This window comes from Alosa sapidissima, chromosome 11, assembly GCF_018492685.1.
Source record: "Alosa sapidissima isolate fAloSap1 chromosome 11, fAloSap1.pri, whole genome shotgun sequence".
Taxonomy (NCBI): Eukaryota; Metazoa; Chordata; class Actinopteri; order Clupeiformes; family Clupeidae; genus Alosa; species Alosa sapidissima.
Window position 1 is genome coordinate 429,129 of NC_055967.1, and position 23,495 is coordinate 452,623.

The window sequence follows — 23,495 nt, forward strand, 5'->3', positions numbered from 1 at the left end:
GTCCAGGTGAAGTGGTTTGGCTGGGGTGTGTTGATATTGAACCCATTGAGACTATACAGTACATTTCACTTTATGTCTATTGATGAATGTTACACCTACCCTTAACTTATGCCAAACCCATTTCTGTTCTTTAAATATCAGAAAGCAAACTTACTGTTGATTAGCCTAGAAATCTAGACGCACCCTAGCAGCGGCAAATTAATTTGCTCAGCCTGTACGTCTAGTATCAAACCATAGGGATTTCTATTGGCTAACTCCGTGGATGTTATTCAATCACAGCGCTCTATTTTGTTAGAGAGTCTTAAGGCGGGCTTAACAGGATAACGACAGTCCTGCGACGGTGAACAACAAGGAAGGTGGCTATGGCGAACGAAGAGCGGTTGTTTGAATCGGCGTTGGCGTCAACTTAGGAGAAGTTGGACTTGTGCTTTTCTTTGAAAGTTGAGCAACACAATGCACTTAAGTCATTCCTTTCGAAGAAGGATGTATTTGCCGTTTTTCCGACCGGATACGGATATGGTCGTAGCGCTGGCCTATAGCATGCCTAGGCAGTTTGAAAGACAATTCTCTGCCCGCCCCTTGGATTAAGCGAGGTGAATGGTTCGATGCCAGACTATACATTTCAATGATATAGGATGGCCTGCCAGGCTAACTGTTGATGGCACTGAACTTGAACTTGGGAATGTTTATGGAACTTTTCTGAACTGTGAATTACATTAAAACGCATGCCAGTATTTAGTTTTGTTAGTTTTTCTTATCTTCAACTGTCTATTGTACAGTGGAGTTTTGTTATATGTTTATACTTATATTTACCATTTCTGCTGTAAGTGCATGTTGTGTGTGATGTCTGTATGCTACAGAGACCTTGAATTTCCCCTTGGGGATCAATAAAGTATCTATCTATCTATCTATCAAACCAATTTGCCTGTGCTCTCAAAAACATTTATACAAATCTGTCAGCTTTAGTCAGTAGGTTGAATTGAAGACCCAGATGCAGAAGTAAAGGTGATTTTTTACTTGTATATCTTGAGCATTACAGGTAACCACTGAATTTGTGAAACTAAAATAACAAAAACTAATATGTACTAAGCTAGTACATAGTCAATACATATTAGATCACTTTAAAGACTGACAGATGCAAATGCTGTAAATAAAGGTAATCAAGGGGTCTGCTGGTGAACAAAGTCTTTTAAGTCAGAAGCTGCCACTGCTCAATGACTTGTGCCCCATCTGGTAGGATTTCAAAATGTTCCAGATCTGAAAACAGAAATATTGGTATATGTAACATCCTTGAACTTACTGCAAACTATGAACAAGTGCTCACAAATTAAGCTAAAAAATACTCCCAATATGTATAATGAACAAACTCACAGAACACTTAGCTGAATGGGGACAGGACAGGCGTATTCAACTATTTGCACATGTCCTGTTTATGCAGGCAATAAGCAAAACCAAATTTGGTGTATTAAAAGTTCTGTAGAACAACCATTTCTTGTATTTTAATGTTTTCAGTGGAACAGTGTAAGCTCATATCTACACCCCATTGAGGTAGTTATTAACAGTTAGGCCAAGGTCCAGTCAAACAATAGCCAGTCACTGATGCCATATTCTTTAATTATCCAATCTGTATCCAACCAAAACCTGCTGATTTAAAGGCTACTTTCCATGTGTGACTTATCAAAAGAAGTCATGATAATTATTGCACAGATGTGCCCCGGACTGCTCACAATAAAAGGCCACTCTAAATGTCTGAAATGCATTCATGTTTGTTCAGTATGCTAACCATGTCTGGAATAGACAGCTAGGCCTATTGAATCCAGTAGGTTGCTCCATTTAAATGTATGAAAAATTTCAAAGTACCACGGAATCAGTACTGAAGTGATGCTTCTGAGTCGACTGCAAAGACGAGAAGTGAAGTTAGGAGTCCAGAGCCCTCTCCAGCACCAAGCCTGTCTGGATCACCAACAGGTAAACTTTGCATAGACAAGAAGTGTTGTTTCAAATTTGTGTTTAACAAATAAACGGCATCAATAAGAGTTTCAGACGTCAGTTATAACTAACAACAGTTATGGTGACTAGCTAACGTTATCGCTCGTTATCAGCTCCATGTTCAACGTATAGTCAATGGTTCATAGTGGTTCACAATTTTACCTCCACTAGCTAATGCTTCGTCTGAAGTTATCATCTGAACGAACGCTTTTCTATCTTAAATGTGACAACCCAAAGACTATATAAATTGACAACGGACTAAGCATTCACACAGAGAGTATTTACAAAAGGTTTTTTGACGAGAACACATGCTTTGTTACCCCAGTATGTTTGTGAACTAACGTTAACGTGCTTAACGTTACAGCTGTCTGATCATTGACTCAAACACCTGGCTAGTATGGCAAACGTTAAGCTAACTCACAACGGCAGCACAATCGGTTTTCACTAACGTTAACTTTATTCAAGTTAACTAAATTTATGTGTGTGCTTCAGTCATTCGGTCATCATTTTCGACATAAACTTATTTGAAATGATTTGACGCGTAGCCTATAGCTGCTACAGTGCCCATTAACATGGATGCTATAATGCTAACATCTACGTGAAATAGTAGTGGAATGTCACTTACCTGAAAAACTGGAGCGAAGTCTTCTTAAAGTGTCGGTTAGTAGGCTTCAGTTAATAGCAACCCATTTTATGTCTGATATTTGAATAAACATTTTCAGAAAGGATGTGGTGTGTAGGATCACAGCCAAGACATAATTTCGGAGTTTCCTACACTCAGCTAGTGACGTCGTCTGCTGCCTTGACACCAGCCGTCAATCAAGTTGACCACGCCCTTAATTATTCCTACATTTAATATCTAAATGCGATCTAAACTAAGGAGTTAGAAAAAAATTCACCCCCCTCACAGTTGTCAGGCACTCGGGAACTACCAACAAATACAATAAAAGTCCATGGAACCAACCTGTAAAAGCATGATTTTATGCTGTGAAAACGGACATTTTAACATGGGGGTCTATGGACATTTGCTCCCTTTTGGGACCTGCCCCTAGCGGATTTTCGATGTATTGCAATTTTTCGCATTTCCGGGTAGGCTTCATTGTTCAAATTAGAATGTTGCCGCTTGGTCATAGTTTGAAACTTTATCAGCGAAAATTATTGACAAAGATGGCGGAGTCTTTTACTGCCTATGGCAAAAATCTTAATGTGAATAAAGACTTTCTAGACGAACATTGGTACTTGTATCAACAAGGATTGTGGTTTATATATCACACGAACTTAGTCAGGGCCAATACACCATCAAATAAAACACTGGAAATGCTAGTTTGAACACTTAACTTTTCAGGTAGCCATTTCAGACATTAGAATGTCATTATAATGCTGCTAAAATTTGCCTACATGCTGCAACACAGGTATGAAATATATTATGTTTTAGTGACCTTGTTGTTTCTATGAACATGAATTGTTGTTTATATGAAACATCAACTTAGTCGAGGCATAAAAAGCCCTGTATATCCCCATTAAGAACTTAAACCTTTCAACTAGCTAGCTAGCTGATAGCAAAGCTGGATGCTACCACCGGGTAGACACTCTGCCGTGCAAAGGCAAAAGGCCGTAACTTCAGTTGTGGTTCTTCAGCTTTGTTTCGCGGCTCTATAGAACGCTGCAATTAAGTTACAGTGCACCGTAATTTCAGCGCAGCAAACCATATTAACATTGGTGGTGGGTAAAACAAAGGCAGAGTGTATTATGCCTATGTATTGTATGTAGGCCTAATTGAAGCACTTCAGCCACACTTCAATAAAGTGAAAAGAAAATGTTGCAGTGGTTGTTTTACTATCTAGCATTAACTACTTCAGATTTTGTGAAATTCAGCTAGGATGTAGCCTAGTTAGCTAGTTAACTGTTCCTGATCCACAAATAGCCTACATGATAGATGTTGTGCCAGGCAACTGTAAGACACCATAAATGTCTCAAAGCCTGGATACTATTAACTAGTAGCCTAGTACACGTTTTCTCGTGCCATACAGGGTGGCTAGCTGCCTGCCAATCTGCAAGTCCACTCACTGGCAGAAAACAAAGCGAGTGGGTTGGGGACGCCTCACGATACACCTCCCCGTCCCTCCCCGGCGAGGAGAACATGTCGCACACAAACTAACCCAGCAGATAGAACTTAGATCGCAGCTTACCTTTAAAAAAATCCATGGAAAACAACATCCACTGAGAAGACAAATCCATTGTTTAAATCCATCACAAGTTTTCAGCAACCCCATTCGCAATATAATTATGTGCAGGCTAGCTAGCCTAAAATCTATCAAAGTGCAACGTTGTTCGGATGTTGTAATTCAATTTTAAGTGTCGCTATGAGTAAGCTATTAGCTAAAGCTAGACAGTGTTGGTTGCAAAATATTTGACTCCCATACGAACAAAACTACACAGCATGTCCTTAAGTCGATGTCCCTTTAATTTGTCAAGAAAGAAATCCAATCAATGTGTGACTCCTTCGCCGCCCGCACGACACAGACAGTAAATTATTATGTGTCCATGAGTAGCAAAATTCCTGTAATTGCATACGTTTCCAATGGCATTGGCTTGGATCATGTTGTGGCTGTTTTTTGGTTTTCTGGCTCTTAAAGTGTTATTTTACTTAAATTAAGTACAACGATAAAGTTTTAAAATGTTCCAGTGTAGCCTTCTCATTATTTTGTATTTTGTAATATTCTGTTGATGGAGGCCTAATATTAAGCCTTACTAGACAAAACTCACTAAATGTTATCTTAAGGCTATCATTGTTATCATATAAATGTTTCTATAGAGTGATAAAAGTCCAAATGGTCAGTAAATTAGAAGTTAAGGTATTTTGCCTTTGTATGACCCATTATTGTTTTGCAGATAATGCAAAGGCAGAATACAGTAACTTCCAAATAAGGGTCAAAGGTCAAGTTTGAGCTGATTTTTTTTTTCATGTAGATACATGTATTCATTATGACAATTACTTGGCACATTTTCAGTGTCCTACCTATCATACAATTGGCTGGACAACAAAAAAACTTTAAAGTCATTTTTCTCAGTTTCACACTCTGGCGAGTTAAGGTCTTTTGCCTTTGTAGGGCAGCACTGCAGTAAAATGGTTAGCAAACCGTCCATGCCCCCGTGAATATTTCAGTTTCAAGGACGAAATCAAGAGTGTCCAAAGGGGTGAAAACATTATTGGTCACATTATTGACTGTTGTGTGTCGAGGGTCAGCTTGTGGGTTTTGTATGGGCCAGCATGAGGGACAAGACCTATCAAACCTACAAAGTTGTGTGGTGAGTTTTGCAGGGAGGTTGGTAATGCTAGTTAACATTAGCTAGGCTACTGTAGCCTTCATACTGTACGAGCCATATCATCAATCATTAACCTAGAAATACTTCTTCGTACATTTAATGAACATTTTGTGTTATAATTCACAGGAAGTTAATAAACTGAATATGGTGGTCCAAGAGCAGAGCATGCACCGGTCCATGCATCAGGATGGCAGTCCGATACGAAGCACTGCACAATGTTGCTAACGTTAACGTTAACTGCTTTCACATACACATATAAAATACACAATGGTGAATATAACATTCAATACCAAAACACTATTATTTACACGATTACTCCTGAAATAACTGCTATTAACTATATAAAAATCATTGTTTGGAGGAAAGGGTTCGCGTGCTGTCGCCGGTTGGAAATGATTTCGCGCTGGTTCGTGCTGCTTATATATTTTTCAGTGAGGTGCGGTGGTTTATGGGATGAGTAGTTCCTTTGCTCGGAAATGAATATATGTACACAGTCTTGTACCTTTGACTTTTTTTGGACTTTCTCTTCGTTTTTTCACTCGAAATGATATGTTATATGCTTATGAGTTACGCCGTAGCTGATTAGCCTAAGACATGCTCTAAAACTCTTTAGATACGGATTTTTCCAAAACGTCAATGGGAGAAATTAATGGGAAATTTACTTCCGGAAACTAAGCTCTCTCGGAGGAGGGGCGGGACTGTGATGCTCTATTTCCTCTTACCGCTTTCACACCTTTAACGATAGGCCTACCGGTAAGGAAAAAACTTGCGTGCACAGAGGTGAAAGCGGCTAAAAGTACTGTAGTGCATATGCCAGACCAGTCGATGGCGTTGCGGGCCATGCAGAGGCTTCACATTTAGGCCTAATTCGCGTAGAAGACAAAACATTGTTGAAACAGTTTGTTAAGCTGTCGCATGAAATAAGGAGACTACATGCAATTCGGTTTTCAATTCAGCTGTTAAAGTACTAAAGTTCATTTTCAAGGTATGTGACTTATGTGGAATTTCAAATGCTTAGGCCTACGTATTGCATTAGGTCTGAGCACTACTGGAGAAAACATTAGCATGCGTCAATCATAGGTTGTAGTAAGCTTAGCTAATGTTTAACTAAGTTAAGCTAATGGTGTGCTTCAGTAACTTGGCCACAAAAAGCTGATACATTGTGCACATACATCATGACAGGGGAAAATAATAACCGGTTTAAAAAAAACAAAACAGCTTCGTGTAGATGGTGTCGAGCCGCCAAGGTTATTGTTTGGCTTGAAGATGAAGACGAGTAACCATGTCTTGTGAACAAGCTTAAAAAGTAGGGCATGGATCTGCATATCATTTTGAGGTGGTGTACAAAAATATGATAATTGTTCCCTAATAGTCGGCATGTTAGTATAATTGATTTAGAGGGATATTTGCCTCTCTCGTTTCAACTCACCTTTAAACTTTTGGTGTGGGCTGCAGGGGCATGTTTTAAGACCTCAGCTATCAGGAGCTCCACCTCCTCTTCCAGCCCTGGCTTCCATTTCATGATCGCTTCTGTAATAAGATTGAATTTGTGATCAAATTTCAGGCAAACACTTACAGATATTAGACACTTTATTTTTCTGAAAGCATACGAGTCCATGAACCACAGCACAGGACAGGCCCAAAAATGGGCGTGTTGCTAACACTCAGGGAGAGATGAAGTGCACAGCTAACTGTATATCATAGAAAAAACAGGCCATAAAAGTAAATAAAACACTCAGTAAATAACGTTAGTACATGCCATTTCCCTCGCCACTGACTGTATCGCCATGGCAACACCAAACCGTCTCACAAAACGCTGAATTAACGTAACGTTATTTAACCGTAAAATAATCCACAAAATGTCAAAAGATAGGGAATAATCTTAAACACATTTCCCTTTCTAACATAAACACATCAGAAAACAATAAAAACACTTACAGAACTGAAATGTATTTGGGTAATGGTGATGGTTTTATACAGTTAGCAGCTAGCATGTTCTGTAATATCTTCATTGAACTCACGTTATTACAGATAGCCTACACCAGGGGCGTAACTATCGGTAAGCAGGGTACGCGGTTGCTTATGGGCCCGGACCAATCAGGGGCCCGCATCACACTGGAAATACATGATTGACGGCCGGGCCCCCCATCGCAATAATCGTCACTCGCGACCGGGCCTTTCACTGTAAAACGGACATTGTTCAGAGCTTAACACAGCCCAGCATAGTCCATGTTAAGATTATCTTTGTTGGACCAAACCAGGTTAAACTTGTTTGAGTTTAGGAGCAATGCACCTTGTCTAAAGTTATTCATTAGCCTTTAGGTTAATAGACTAATGATGTCTGCCTATTCACCTATTGCCCATCTTAATGGTTTAAAGTTCACGTATTCTCCATCAAATAGACTCGTTATACATTTTCGCGTGCAAACATGCAATGCAATGCAACATACGGTTAGCTGTCTAATATTGTTCACGCTAATGACATTGAAAAAATATGCTTCTTGCTACACTAGGATACTCACTGTTTTTTCCTAACATAATTTGAATTGGAATTCTCAAAGTTTCATGTAGCTCACCTGTGACATCCATCACCTCTGCTCGGCGACTCACATCACTATTCCAGCTGATACATCGGACGCACCTATCTGCGCTCACACATAGCCTACTTTCGCGCACCACGAAATTGTCGCTTAGATGTGATAGAACAGACTCGGTTTGGTGATAGAAAAGATGTGAAAGGTGTTTAATTCCTATATAGTTCGGTGCTGTATGTTGTCCCATGATGAATGATTTTGCGTCTTTTCGTTTTTTCCGTCAGGTGAACTTGCTCGCGTCTAACTCATACTAGCTCGTGGCTAGGAAGGCGTCTTAAAGGGGCAGTAACATTAATTTAAAAGTGGTGATCATACAAATTATTAAAGTTGAAGGCTTTTGGTAACAATTGTATTTATTAAGAAATGTCTTATATATTTATTACTATATATTAATTTGTATGTTAATTTAGTCTGTTTATTATTCTATTTTGAACCATTCAGTTGTGACCAAGCATGGAGATTACTTGGTCACACTTATCTGTGAGCTACAGGCATAAAAACAAGTCCAATTTGTCAAACCCAGCTAGCTAGACACAATTGTTCTTTTATAGCTGCCCTCTCACACTTTTTCATTTCGCTGGATATTTTATTCAACTGTTTCTCAGCATAATGTATGTATGTGAACAGAAAGTAAGACATTCTTACCTTTTTTTTTCCTTTTCCAGGAACCGAACTGAAGATGCTGGGATCCACCATTTTAAAGACGACTTGAGGCAAAAGGACATCTTGACAACCCTCAGCTGCAACAGCAGAACCAGCCCCTCTGCGACTTAAGGACAACATCAGCTTGATAGAAAACTGGGGGGCAGTTACCTTTGGGGTCTAGTGTTTCCCTGTCCCTTATATGCCTTGTGAATCACTGTTTTAAATGGGAGATGCCGACCACAGTTTTTGTTTGTTGTTTCCAATAGTATTTTGAAATAGCCTCTTATATAGTTCTGTTAATTGGGCAAATGCGTGAGAGTGTGATTAGTAAATTATATACCCATGGCTGTATTACATTTGTGCTGCACCTCAAGCCTTGTCCATACAGCACCAGCTTGTTCAACGCATTTCTTGTCAGGCCATTATTCCTAGTCTACCTGTTCAAGTGGAAGCATTTGATGGGTTTACTTTCTTTCTATGTAGTGCTACTCTGTGTGCTACTTTGTGTGTTTTGTTGGAAGGTCTGTGGAAAATTGTGTTTATAAGGCTTAGCTTGACCTAGGACCTTGGACCATGGCGAGTTTTAGGGTGTGCAAGTGAGTTTATGCTGTGTAGTCATCTTTTTTTGGTGGTCTTGGTCCTTTGTCAAATAGAAGCTTTTTTTATTTTGCCCTCTGTGTGGGGTTGTTGAGTGGCCAGTAGCTTTCCTCTGAAATGGAAAACAAAAACAAACAAAAAAACCCTCACAACAGCATTGGTGTTTTGCAGAACTTGCATAGAATTTGTGACATGATTGACATAAAGGTTTTTAGCATGTATTCAACATTAGTCGGAGTACTAAAATTCAAGATCAATGACTGTTTTGAGGTGACTGAAACAAAGTACAATCAAGATTCCTGTTAGGGAAAAATAATCTTCATGGCCATTCTTCATGACATTGCAGTATGTTGTCATTTGTGCTCTTATCAGAGTATTATCATTGCAATTTTTCATACAGACACAATATTTTTTACTGTAATTTCTCTGTGTTTGATTACAAAATGAGTATTGTGGAGTTTTTGGGAGAAAAGACTGTTATTGTGGCCAGTAATTGGATAACAAGAGGGAGATCTTAGTCAAAATTGCACTAGACAGCATTAACATTAGGATTGGATTCTGATTAGCAGTCACTGTGTAGCTACTCTCCACCTCAGCCGCTCCAAGGCCTTCATGCTCTGTACTGGTTGACTGCCTACCCTGCAATGTGGTTTGTTAGTACATCACTTCAATCTGTGAAACACATGAATTTGACTTCAAATGTTGTTTTAATAGAAATAATTGTCGTTGTGATTTATTTATGTGGTCCCTGTATATGCATTTAAAATAAATGCTTCATCAATTCAGTATCTGAATATATGTCATTGCTACACTCTAAAAAATACTGGGTTATTTTCTCAACCCAAACGCTGGGTTGAGGCTGTCAGGGCATTTTGTGGGGTTGTTTACTCATGTTGGGTTATTTTCTGTAACCCAGCTTGTTGGGTTGATAGTTTAGGACAGCGACCCTACTCTCTCCCACCTGACGTGGAGTACACTACCCAGCACCTGGGTGACTTTAACACAGCTGTATAGTTATTTGAGAGTTCGAAAAAACATCGTTATTCTTCCAACCGTCCAGTCCACCAGTTGTCAGCATGCAATGGAAATCAGGCGATTTTGTAAGGTATGTATCTTTAACTTTTTTTAAATGTTTTATCCAGACGGATTTTAAAAGTACACCCAGAGATGTAGAAGCTTAACCTGACAATAGCCAGATGAATTTTGCTCCGCCTAGCTCCACTCATCCATCTGGAACCGATCCATTGAAGTGTTGCTTCAGAAGGCTGGGCCTAATCAAAAAATGCTTGCATATGATTGAATAAGCCACTTGTCCGTCATCTATTGACGTGCTACTTCAACCACTCACATCGAAGCCAACCCGTGACGCTGATAACAGTCTCACAGTCGTTTCTACACTATGTCACATCTATGAAACTCCCGCCCTGCGTCCTGATTGGCTGAACCATAAAGTCGGTTGCAGAAATCACTCTCAATGGAAGAGGTCCCAGATGGATGTGAGTGAAGCTAGGCGGAACGAAATTCATCTGGCTACGGTCAGGTTACCATAAATTGGCCTCCATCACTCAACCAATGCTAATCTAGGCGGAGCTAAGCGGAACGACATTCATCTGGCTATTGTCAGATTAGTAGAAGCCAGAGCCATAGAGAGAAAGAGTTGCGACACTCTTTGATGTCACCGCCAGGGCAGTCACGTGGTTCGTGTAAACCGCTATAGTTCCAAAACATACGCTGGCTGTCATGTTCTTCTATGGTACAGACAGCAGCGATTGCGTTATTTAACGGTAAATATATATATAAACATACACTCTACTACTTTTTCAGATGTTATTGCATGATTACATATTTGTTAATGTCAGTTTTGCATTTTGAGAGGCAGGGTGAAAAGAAAAGCTGTATATTACTTAGATACGTTTTACATTTTTGGAGGGAAAAGCTTATGTTCATGTTCGCATGGACAGAAGTACAGGCTAGAACGGCTCTAACTTAAGCTTTCTTTTCCATATCATTCATGTGATGACAGATGTCTCGTGATTTTCATTTTATCGCAACTGGGCTGTATTATTGATTACCGTGATTTTGCTTATAAATTCCGATTCAGCCATTAGCTTACCTTCGTGGTAGCGTTAGGTCGGCCGTGGTCCATTCAGCATTCGCCTAGCAGCTAGCTCACTTCTGATAAGTGGTCACCCCCAGACCACAACGTGAAACATGATCATGTTAAGACTAAGAATATAATTTTAAGATTAAGCCATTCACATATTATCAAAAGCATTATGCTTATATGTTTGGGTCTATAGGTAAGTGCAGAGCTATTAAGATTTTTCTCTACGGCTCTGGGTTAATGCACAGAGTAAGATTAGCTGCAGAGAGAGTGATAGAGAACAGTGACAGGCGGCACTCCCATTGGACTCCGTTGTACCTTTTGGCTTTTTTGAGAAAATGCTGAATGGACTGTTCTTTCACCCACTTCTTCTGATGAGGCAGGAGTTGACCACACAACCATGATCATTTTAATACTAAGCAATGCACAAAGAATCAAATATATTAAAGAATAACAACTCATTAAGCTTGGATGAATGAATCAAATATTGTTTAATAAAAAATACTGAGTGAGACAACAAGATGTGTGTGTAAATGTGTGTATCTAACTGGAAAAACAAGAACAAAGTGAAGGAACAGGGAGGAATATTATAAGTGATTAATACATTTAAAAAAAATCCTCCACAAATCAGGCTTCAGAGTGCATCAGGGCTGAAAGGAAGGACAACATTCATAATAAAGGTACCTGGCATAAGATAAAAATGAACAGTGTGGAACAAAAAAAAATGGGAACAAGCATGAATAATATCAACAAACATACGTACAGTGGCCACAACAACGATACTGGTGGTCCAGCAAGATCTGTTGAGACAGGGGCACAAATATGTTCTAACAAGCCAGTTCACTCAGGACTGCCTAAAAAATACTTTCTCTTGCATACATCAGACTCACACCTAAAAAGCAGATAAAGTGAAATAGGGCGACAATAGATTCAACAATGGACAGACACCACCAGCAGCCATGGCCAGCACCAGCCACCATTACCAGCAGCCATTACCACCAGCAGCAGCCACCAGCAGTAGCCGCCACCAGCAGCTGCCGCCACCAGCAGTAGCAACTACCAGCAGCAGCCGCCACCAGCAGCAACAGCCACCATTACCAGCAGCCGCCACCATTACCAGCAGCAGCCGCCATCACCATCCTTCTCCAACACCAGCCAGCTCAAGCAGTCATCGCCTCCAGCAGCAGCCGCCTGCAGCAGCAGTGTTTGGGGAACAAATTAGTCACACTACTGTCTGAGTAATAAACATTTTAAAGCTCATTATGGCTTATGATATTTTTTTGTGTGTAATAATTTGTATTCCTACATGCAATCCAACAGCCATTTCAAGGGTGTAATTAAACAAACCTTATTTCTACTAGCATCAGATACACAGTACTCTAAGTAACTAAGTAGCAGGCAATGACTGAAAATCGGTTGTCTACCAAGTTAAGAAAATATATATAAATTGCACTGTGCACATAAAAATTAATGTAAGCATATGCACCATAAAGGGCCTATTTATATAATATACAGAGTTGACAATTCAAAAGAGGTAGCTATTTAATCAATTTACGCCTGGATATAACGTTACCTTCACAGTAGGCAAGTCAAGCTAACAAACTAGCAGGCAATCGGTCGTCTACTAGGGATGTGACGCTCGAAGCTGACGTTTCGAAACAGTGTCGAGCTTCCGAAACGCAAGTGTTTCGAACAGTGTTTCGAAGTGTGGTTCAAAACGCCCATGTCACGTGACCATGGCTTAGTGAGGCTTCGTGGTGTTTCAATTTGGTTTGGACAGGTGGCACACTTGCTGCGCGAGCCAATTACCCGAGTAAACACCTGTTTGATCTAAATTACAAAGTCCCAGAATGCTTAAAAGTCATTCAAACACATCCTATCTTTGTAGCTTTTTTGTGAGGAGAGAGATTTTGAGAGATATAGCGACATAGAGACATATAAAGATATAGCGATTTATAGTGCACTTGTGATTGATAGGTTAGTGATATAGATTAATTGACAGGCTAGACAGACAGTGAGCGATAGTTTAGATAGATATAGTCTAGTGACGTTAATATTTAGATAGTAGCAGAAGTAAAAAAAAATATATGACTGATGCCTTTATTTCAAGAACAGCTGACCCTTTGAAATACTGGCAGGAGAGGAGAGTGGTTTATCCAAACCTAACTGTGATGGCAAAAAAATATTTGTGCATGCCAGCAACAAGTGTGCCTTGTGAAAGATTTTTTTCCAAGGCTGGGGAGGTTTATTCAAAAACAAGAAACAGATTAAATGCCAAGACGGCAGAACAACTGTTATAATAAAAATGTATGTTGACATACATTTTTTTCCCATGATGTACCTGATTAGTCTAACCTGCTTCACATGTATCCTTTATTTCCCTACAACATGTTCCAAAAAAAAACCCTGGGCCATAAGCATAGCCTACATTTTAAAACCATTGTAGCATTTTCCTCTCCAGCATATTCCAAAGGATAATGTACTATGAAACTGAAATAACAAAACATCTAACTGGCAGATATAAAAATGTTCTAGTTTCTGAACGCATATACTAGTCTGAAATTTCTAAGCACCAGCAGGGAGTCGAACACCGGCCGCTCCGGCCGAATGCAAGTGTGTTAACCACTGAACCACGTGGCTGTGGACGAAATCTTGCGTTCCATGTTGGCTATTTATATTCTTCGTCTGAAGCAGTTGTGCTTCACGGTCAAAATGTGATGTTAGCAAAACTGGCCACTAGATGTCACCATGGAGTTACGTGTGTCGGATTGTTTCGAAACCTCGACACATTCCGGCGCAATTGCTTCGAACGTTTCGTTGTTTCACAAAGCCTCGTTCTGCCCATCCCTATCGTCTACCAAGATAAAAATATATATATATAATTACGCTGTGTACATACAACAAAAGATCAGTATATGCATCATAAAGGGCCTATGATACAATATAGACAGTTGACAATTCAAAACAGGTAGCTATTTAATCAACTTACCTCAGAAGTTACTCGACAGTCAGCAATGGAAGTGAATGATGTCCAACGCCATAGAATGGCTTTTTGGAACTACGCGAGGCTGCATACCCCGGAAGTAGGCGGCAAAAAGCGTACAACAGAGTCCAATGGGAGTGTCGCAACTCTTTCTCTCTATGGCTCTGGTAGAAGCTACCCTTCATGATATGAATGGATATTCTGCCTGCCAATTTTGTTCAGCCTCAAACATGTTAACATTTGTGTCATTCATGCTAACTAACGTTAGCTACTAACATTAACTTACAATTACTGTTCATGTTAAATATACACAAAGACAGACTCATAAAAACATAGTTCTTTGTTCACTGGGTATGAACTGCTGACAGAAACAAAACAAACTTTTACAACGACCTGAAATGAGCATACCAAGCTGGTTAACATTAGCAGACCATATAGCTAGCATCAATGCTAATTAAATATGCTTCGTGGTGGTTGTAGCCTAGACTATGGGTGCAGCTAACGTTTGTCAGCTAATATTAGCCAACACAGTTGAAGTAATGTACGTCTCTTCACAAGCCACACGGTAGTGCTACGGTATTAATAATGGCAAACAACATCTTATTAATTCATTCAGGGTAGCTTCATATTATAGCCATGTACCTTAACGTTACTGGGTGTTTTTGGTTGTAGCAGAGAAGACGGGCTCTGGTTGAAGCATCAGTCATTTAGCTAGAACTAGAAGCTACAAGTTATTATAACAACTCCATAGGTGGTCATGGTTTCCTAGTGTGTTGCGCTAATATTTTGTCTCCTGGTGGATTTTTAATATTTGTCAACATCATTCAATGATAATGGTTCATGAAAATCTTGATATAAAGTTCTATAAATAACAGTGATTACTGTACTCTTTTTTTTCTTCTTTGATTCACAGGGGTGATCCCCAAAACGGACGGTGGAATCTGCCTGCCTTCATGGAAGTATCACAAGCTTTTTCTAGCGATCTGTTCAAAAAATAAACTGCCAAATAAATAAATGTCGAACTGTTTTATTTCATTGCATGGCTATTGTTGCCCATTGGATGGATTTTAAAACATTATATTGTAACATTAATGATTTGCAAACATTTATTTGAATTATTATCAATTAATAGTGATTGGATTAAGGAGAAAAATAAGATACTTAGAATAACCCATAAATTAGGTCAGCATAACCCAGAAATGACAGTGAAAATAATATAAATCCTGGGTTGTATAAGATAGCCTACTCAACAATTATGTAGGTTTAACCTAAGTTTTGTTACGATAACCCAATGTTTGGGTTAGACTATCAACCCAACTCATTGGGTTGACCGAACAACCCAATTTTCGGGGCTAATATAACTCAGTGCTGGGCTCGACCACTATTTACCCAGTGGTTGGGTTGAAATTGGGTTGTTTTTAACCCAGTGTTTTTTAGAGTGTATTTTTTCAACTGGGTCAGAGTTTGTGGAACTGAGAGTTGTTATGTAGTTCTGGATTAATCCTAGTTGAGCACAAATAGTTTCTGTGGGAATTGAGTCATCCCTAGGTAGTGAATAAACAATACAAACCAGTGGTTAATTTTTCCGGCTCGAAGATAGTTTGACTTAGAAAAAAATCTGTTATTTTATAGCATGTTAGCCTATGGGTTTTGCTTTGCTGTCTGAAGGTGAGCCCTTTATCGTCACTATAAAATGGAAATACAAATTCTAAACTAGAAATTGTCATACATATCCAGCATAGCATTCAAACCTAATCTTTGTGCTGGACATGGAAACAACCTTTAATACTCGTATGGTGTAATTCTGAACTTTGACGTATCACGGTAAGTAAATGACCACAACACTACGTTGCCGCAACATTACTTGCGTTACCAAGAGGCAACGTTATCAAAATTACCAAGCCACTACGTTGCAGCAACGTAATTTGTTTACTTAATGGCAACTTCCTATAGGCAACGTTGTGGCAACGTCACTCACAGTACCAAGAGGCAACGTTATCAAAATTACCAAGCCACTACGTTGCGGCAACGTAATTTGTAGAACTGGAGCTAGTTCTTTTCAAGTAATGCATGCACAACACGCCCCCAAACATGTTCTGAATGCCTTTTTAAAAAATCCGATACCGCATGGCACAGTCCACCTCACCGAGATTGCAGAATTCATAGTTCACCCACCTCTTATTTTACCACTACATCCCTGGCAAATGTACTTTTCCTCTCCTAAACGAGGGCAATTGGACATGTTATGGTCAATATTAGATTGGTGAGAACACTAAATATACTAGATCACCTGTAAGAATGTTTCAATCATTCTATCGTAGGTCTTGGTGGTTTTTTTAGATATTATGAAATAAGTAAGCTATACGTTTTTTCTCTTTCTTAAGTGGGCTATAGTTCTCATCAGCAGTTTTATGCTAAACCATGAAACATTAAGCTGCGTCCAAAAACGTCTTTTCTGATATTGATCATGCATATGGCAAAGAAAGACATGAGATTGTTGGTCTTGGAATTTTGATCACACTTAGACCTCAGATTACTTGCAGTACCCCGGCATTACCACAAGGAAATGGTCATACGTCAAGTTTGAACCTGACGTGGAGATAAGCACTTTTCCACGTCAAAGACGGTATTTATAAATCTGAGCGTTGTCATGGATTTGAGCGTACGCACGGTCCAAGATCAAATCTGTGCGTAAGAACGCTTTATAAATGAGGCCCCTGATCTAAACTCCATAGAAAAATAGTGGGGTGAGTCCAAGAGGAGAATGCACAAGTGTGGACCTAGGAATTTGGACAATCTGGGAGGATTGTGTAAAGATGAATGGTCTACAATCCCTCTGCGTCAGCCCGTGCAAAGGCCAGGCTACAAAGAGTCGTCCGGGCAGCAGAGCGCATCATCGGCTGCCCCCTGCCCCCCATCATGGATCTGTACAGCTCCAGGTCCATTAACAGATCTGCGAAGATTGTTGCCGACCCCTCTCATCCTGCCAATAGTCTGTTTGATCTTCTCCCCTCTGGAAAGGGCTTTTCTGCCCAAAACATCACGCCACCGCCACAGTTTTTTCCCCCAGGCAATAGCCCTCCTAAATAACTCTTAAACTTGGACTTCATTGCACTTTATTTTTATTTAACACAGCACTATTTACATTCCTATTAATTTATTGCTCATAATGGTCCTGTCTGTCCTTGTATTGTGTTTTTTGTCTTTATTTTTGTCTTTTTGTTGCACTTTTTGTTGTCTGCATGGAGAAGACCAAATCAAATTCCTGGTATATCTGTATACATGGCGAAATAAAGTTGAATTGAATTGAATTGAAGTGAAATGAGGTTACAGACTTCTGGCATGAAAGTGTCCCAGTGATCATTTTATGTTATGTGGAGAAATGGAAAATAAATTAAACACAGATGGTGCATTCTCATCAATTTCCAGACTCTAGAGAGTGAAAAACATGTGGGAAGAGTGGCAGCAGGACTTACTTGTCAAACTATGCAAATAGAGCAAGGTCACTGATGAGATCACGTGACCAAATCTTTGTGCAATAAAAGGAGGCTCTTACTGTAAACACTCACTCTACTCAGAATGAGGGGACTTCTGATTTTTGCCACATTGATTGTGGTTGTGTTCTGTCGAGAGAGTTTTGAGGGGTGAGTTGTGCAACCAACATTGTTTACAGAAGCTATAATGCTTATAATGGTTAGAGTTATGGGTTGGTGTTAGTTAAGAACATGTTGACTGAACAATTAGAAAGAATAAACTTTAATTTCAACAAAGCCATCTGTAAAGTCTGTACTCTGACTAAAAGTGTGTTTTTATGTTATGACAGACACATTTTTATGTCAGAATTTTATGTTAATGACACACCTGTAAGTATTTGTTATTTTCAAAAGATATAATAATCTTTTGAATAATAAGGTCAAGTTTAAGTATTCATTAGATGTTTTTTATTGAAAGTGACTGACAGCATGGGATTCCCAGACAGTCTACCATCCGGCTGTTGGGGCAGCTGTGGCCTACTGGTTAGCGCTTCGGACTTGTAACCGAAGGGTTGTCGGTTCGAACCCCGATGGCTGAAGTGCCCTTGAGCAAGGCACCTAACCCCTCACTGCACCCCGAGTGCTGCTGTTGTGCAGGCAGCTCACTGCGCCGGGATTAGTGTGTGCTTCACCAGTGTGTTTCATTAATTCATGGATTGGGATAAATGCAGACATCAAATTTCCCTCACGGGATCAAAAAAGTATATATACTTATACTTATACATCCAAATACTAAACATGCCTGACCCTGCTTAGATGATGAGATTGGTCAAGTTCAGGCACGCTGAAGTGTAGAATGGCTGTAAGACTTGCCGAAAGTTCACAACTTTCATAACAATAATAATATATTATTAACAAAAATTATCATGACAATTTCTGTTTACATCCAAAAGTTCACAACATTAACAATAACAAGCATGCATAATGCAGTCAATTATACTATATTATTGTAACAAAAATCAATTATTATGATAGTTGCTGCTTAAAAATGTTTTTTTATATATACACTGTGAACTGTTGCTGGAATGGACAGCCCAGATCATTCCACACTGATGTTCCACAAACTTGGTTTTGCGTGTTCATGTGAGAGGAAGGGGTATCCCAATTCTTTTGGATTGAGGGGTAGGGCTAAAGGGGAAGGGCTACGTAGCCCTTAAAACTGAAATTCTTCAGGATCTTATGGCGGCCTTATGGCCTCCTTACACCAAACAACTTTGACAAGATTTGGGAAAGATTCTTGAAAGATTGGAGTCTTTTGAGTAAAGATTGAATGGGGGGTATTAGTTAAAAGACTACAATCTTTCAAGAATCTTTCCCAAATCTTGTCAAAGTTGTTTGGTGTAAGGTGGCCATTACATTGTATGATTTTGGTCTGTTTTCAAAGTCACCAACTTAATTTCCAGTCGGACAGAAATCATGGGAGTTGTACTGGAATCGCGACGCGCTCCTGTCAAAGATCGTTTAGTGTAAGGTGCCAATCTAAGCGGTTTTAAGTCAGTCGGAGTCCGTCTTTTTCTAGTTTTGCCGTTACGACAATATCAAACATGTTTGATATTATCACAAGTCTTTTTAGTCGTGGCTCATGCAAATAGTGACGTGAACAATATAAAAATCAATAGTGACCTCTCTCCAACACCAAACAGGAAGGGGCAAAGTAGGTGACAGCTGTAGCCTATATGATTATTTGTTAATTAATTTCTTATAAATTATTAGTCGGCTATTCCACGTGACAGAACAACGCTATATCTGTTAGGGATGTCACACATGACTTTGATATGAGTAGGTTATCATATGAGTTCCTGTTGATATGTAGTGCACGATGGAAATTATTTAAAGGAATCTAGTAGCAGTCTTGTAATTAGTGACCCTGCATGATCCCTAGTTGTTGCAAAATCATAGTCTGTGACTAGTCTGTGACTCAACAACTCTATCACTTGTCTTTAGATGTGAGAGGGTCTGAGACTGTAGTCTTTCAAAAATCTTTTCCAAATCTTTGCAAAGACTTTCAGTGTAAGGAGAGCATTACTTGAAACTGAGGGGTAAGAGAAATGACCCAGCATACACTAGGCACACCGGAAAACATGAGAGCACAAGCACACCTAGACGCATTAATGTAAAATGTTGGCATTAATAAGGATTTTAAAATCATTGTTTTATGTTACATTCAATCTTGTGGCCATATTGAAGGTTCTGTTCTTCATAAGGAAGATAAGTCATCTGTGTGTATGGAATGTCAGTAAACGCATGTAGATATTTATTATATTTACATTAAATGTTCAGTTTTCTGATTAGTACATTTGTGAAATCATGTAACTTGAAATAAGTGTTTTATTATGTTGGGTGGAATTACAGATCAGGCCAAATTCTAGCAAGTGGGAGAGAGAGAATTGGGAAATTACCACAGGTCAGTGGTGCGTTTCTACAAACATTCGCTGCGTCGTTGCTAAACCACCATGGAATGATGCAACTTTCGCTCAAACAACGATCTTGTAACACTCTAGAAAGTGTTGTTGTTTGGTGGTTGATCCATAGTTAATGGAGTCACGCCATAAGTTAATGGTAAAAATGAGTCCCGAACATATACTAGAGCATTGATAGAGCTACATCATGCATAGAAATTATTAAGAATGCATAACCAACTTATAATAAATGAAAAATAAATGTTTCTCTCGTGTCCCAATATATGTGTCCCAATTATATCCTCTGTGTGGATGTTGTGGACGCTGTGTCACCGCCGCTGCACCCCTGCACTCAAAGATAAACTAATGTAAATTTAAAACATTCCCCTCAAGTAGAAAATTACATGAAAAATGAAGTAATATTGTATAATAGTAACAATACTTGGACTCAAGTAATGGAGCTGTGTACTTTGTCTACCTCTGCCTGATAATGCATATTGCACTGACTTATTTTCACATCTTCCTAGACATCAAGTTCTTCGCATTACTGCAAAAGATGACACTCAAATAAGTCTTTTGAAGGAACTCTCTGAAGTTGAAGAGCTTCAGGTAAATGTTTTTTTTAAATGTTGAACACTTTCTAACAGATTAAGTTCACCTCACTGACTTTATATAATTAACCAGAGAACTCCACGTTTATTGAAATTCCTCTTCTTGTAGCATAATAGTGTAATAAAACTGCAGTGTCTATTTGTACCCAGGTCTAAAGAGATTAAATACCTTTTTTGATTTCCAGTAGGGAAAATTCAGTTTGACATTGTGGAACAAGAAAATGCAGTTAACATCACAGAAAGTATGAAGATGAATACAGTATGTGAATGTGCAAATATCGGCAAGTCTAACAAAAACAAGTTTGCAAGTTCCAGTTGTGCAGCTTCTGTGTCCCTGTGGCAGATACACATAGCCTAGTAGGCTTCAATATACTATATCTATGTTGCCTTACAAAAGACATTTTTTAAGTTGCATGTGCCCCGGTGTCCTGGGAATCGTTGAGAATGCCGCTTTAATCACAACTATCTCCGGCTGAGATGTTTTGAACCACACTGATGTGTATTGTATGACCACCCTGACAGCCCCTACTGTAGGTAACTTGCGATGCAACTTGCCATTAAGTTAGTAAACAAGTTAGCTCTGGGGTAGCAAAAATCAAAGTGTGCCACCTTCACGTACTAGAGATCACAATGTCCACTCGAAGGCAGAGGACAAAAGTGTGTTTGGGAAAACGTCTGCATTTCAGACTTTCTCGTCCCCATGAGAGTTTAACAGGTGCGATAATTCAAAATCCCCATGTTATTTTCCCATAGGAAACATCGCCAGATACTGGATCTCAATGATGGCAGCTTTTTTGTAGGCGAACTTCAGAGGTCCATTGTAAACGTTCTCTAAGAAGAGTGAAAAGCAGTTTGCTGTAAAGCTGACCAACGTCTCTACCGCAGGAAAAAAATAGCGAGCAGCCTGATAACCTAATTAAATGGTCGGCGGGCCGGATTAAAGTGCTTGGGGCCATAGTTTGCCCACCCCTGCTCTAGGTGCATGCCATGCCATTTCGTGGAATTCTGTCCATGGGGGGCCATTCAAAAAATTTATTTGTACATGGGTACATCTAGTGACTGTGCACCCATCAGCCTGTAGATGGTGACGTTGAGCAGAGGGTTGCCAGTAGGGGATGAAGTAGGGGATGTTAAGAAATTTAGATAGATTTTTTTTTCTGTTGAGAGAAAAGGCAGGTCTGTCACACACAGAGAGAGAAGCACACATACACACAGAAGCAGACACATGCACACACTCATTTACATACACAAAGCATGTAAGAGTAGGGGATATAGTAGGAGACAATATGCATGACTTATTTGTGCAGTACTTGTGGTACATCTAGTCCTTTATTTTCAGGTACACCGACATGTATGTGGGAAATGTCAAGTGCTTACCCTAGTCGTGAAACTACCCTTATTACCCATTCAAACATTAACTACCCATTAAAACATATCAAATTATATCATAATAATGGATTGTGCTTTCTTGTGTGTTTGTATTTCTAATATGTAAAGTTAACACAGATGGAAAAAGTATGTCAAAGATATAAAGCATAAGTTTGACTGTGTCTCTATTCCCTAAGCTGGACTTTTGGACAGAGCCAGTTCATACAGATCTTCCTGTGGATGTTCGTGTACCTCTCCAGAGCCTTCGGATGGTCAAGACTTACCTGGATTCCAATGACATACATTATTCTATAATGATTAAGAATCTTCAGGTGAGAATCTGCACAGATGTAAAGAAGTTTAAGTTACCACATAGAGCTCCCTTGTCCCACCTGTCCCTAAGATATTGATATGGATGTCCCTTAAAAAGATATTGATATAAATCACGCTGATAGAGGAGTCTCTCCCTGCGAAATTCATTCTATTTCATGCAAATTATTCTAAGTTGCAGAATGTGCAAAGGTAAAAACTGCTTGAACTTGACTTCTGCTGGCACTGACACCTACGGAAGCCATTCCTTTTGTGAACAGAAAGCAAAATGTAAAAGCCATAAAAAAGTAAAAGACATAAAAACGTGGTTCAGATGAGTCTCCCTAATTGAAGATCTTTTATTAAAACACCCACCTTTCAAGCATCGGTTGACGCTGGGCACTCCTCTGATGTCTTTTCTCTAGTATGGGCTACTCTACTATAACTTGACTGCAAGTTGTTCCATCTGATGGAATCAGAAAATCCAGCAACCAGGCACATGGCAAAACAAAATAACTTTTCATACAGAGCGTAAGTTACGCATACTATGGATCTGTGAGACCTCACTCTGACCGTCACTACGGTCTAAAAAAGGAATGATCACCTTCGTTCTGCCTATCACGAGACCATATGTCAACAAAGTCATGCCCATGACCTCCGGAAGCAGAACGACTCGAGCTTGTAAATAGCGGAGATTGCTCCTGGTTCAGTCTCCTACCTTGAGCGCCTCAGGATGGTCCGAGCGACAAGGATAGTGACGGTCATCCCTCGGTCTCACAGATCCATAGTTACATGCGTAACTTACGATCTGTTTCGACCTCACTCTGACCATCACTACGGTCTAAAAAAAGGGATGACACATACCAAAAAAGTCGCGAGGAGCTCCAAGCTAACCATTAAAACCTCGCTCGGTCACGGACATGAGGGCAGCGTCGCCAAACGGAGCTGGGCGAGTGACGTCCACCCTATAAAACCTGGTAAAAGTGCAAGGCGTCGCCCATGAAGCCGCTGCACAGATATCGCTTGCTGGTACCCC

The 23,495-nt window shown here is 39.6% G+C and overlaps 1 protein-coding gene and 1 long non-coding RNA gene across 2 annotated transcripts in view; one reads left to right on the forward strand and one right to left on the reverse strand.

Moving 5' to 3' along the window:
• Window positions 1-1,000: 1,000 nt before the first annotated feature.
• On the reverse strand, window positions 1,001-2,782 carry LOC121723652. The gene is made up of 3 exons (XR_006035002.1): window positions 2,615-2,782; window positions 1,372-1,973; window positions 1,001-1,257 (listed from the first exon to the last, which is right to left on the reverse strand). It is a non-coding gene; the product is annotated as an uncharacterized LOC121723652 (long non-coding RNA).
• Window positions 2,783-17,059: 14,277 nt separating this feature from the next.
• Window positions 17,060-23,495, forward strand: part of LOC121724067 (carboxypeptidase A1-like) — a 38,439-nt gene continuing 32,003 nt past the window's right edge. The window contains exons 1-3 of the mRNA XM_042110402.1: window positions 17,060-17,166; window positions 20,633-20,780; window positions 22,348-22,482. Coding sequence (XP_041966336.1) covers window positions 17,060-17,166; window positions 20,633-20,780; window positions 22,348-22,482 — 390 coding nt within the window. The remainder of the gene's footprint in view (window positions 17,167-20,632; window positions 20,781-22,347; window positions 22,483-23,495) is intronic.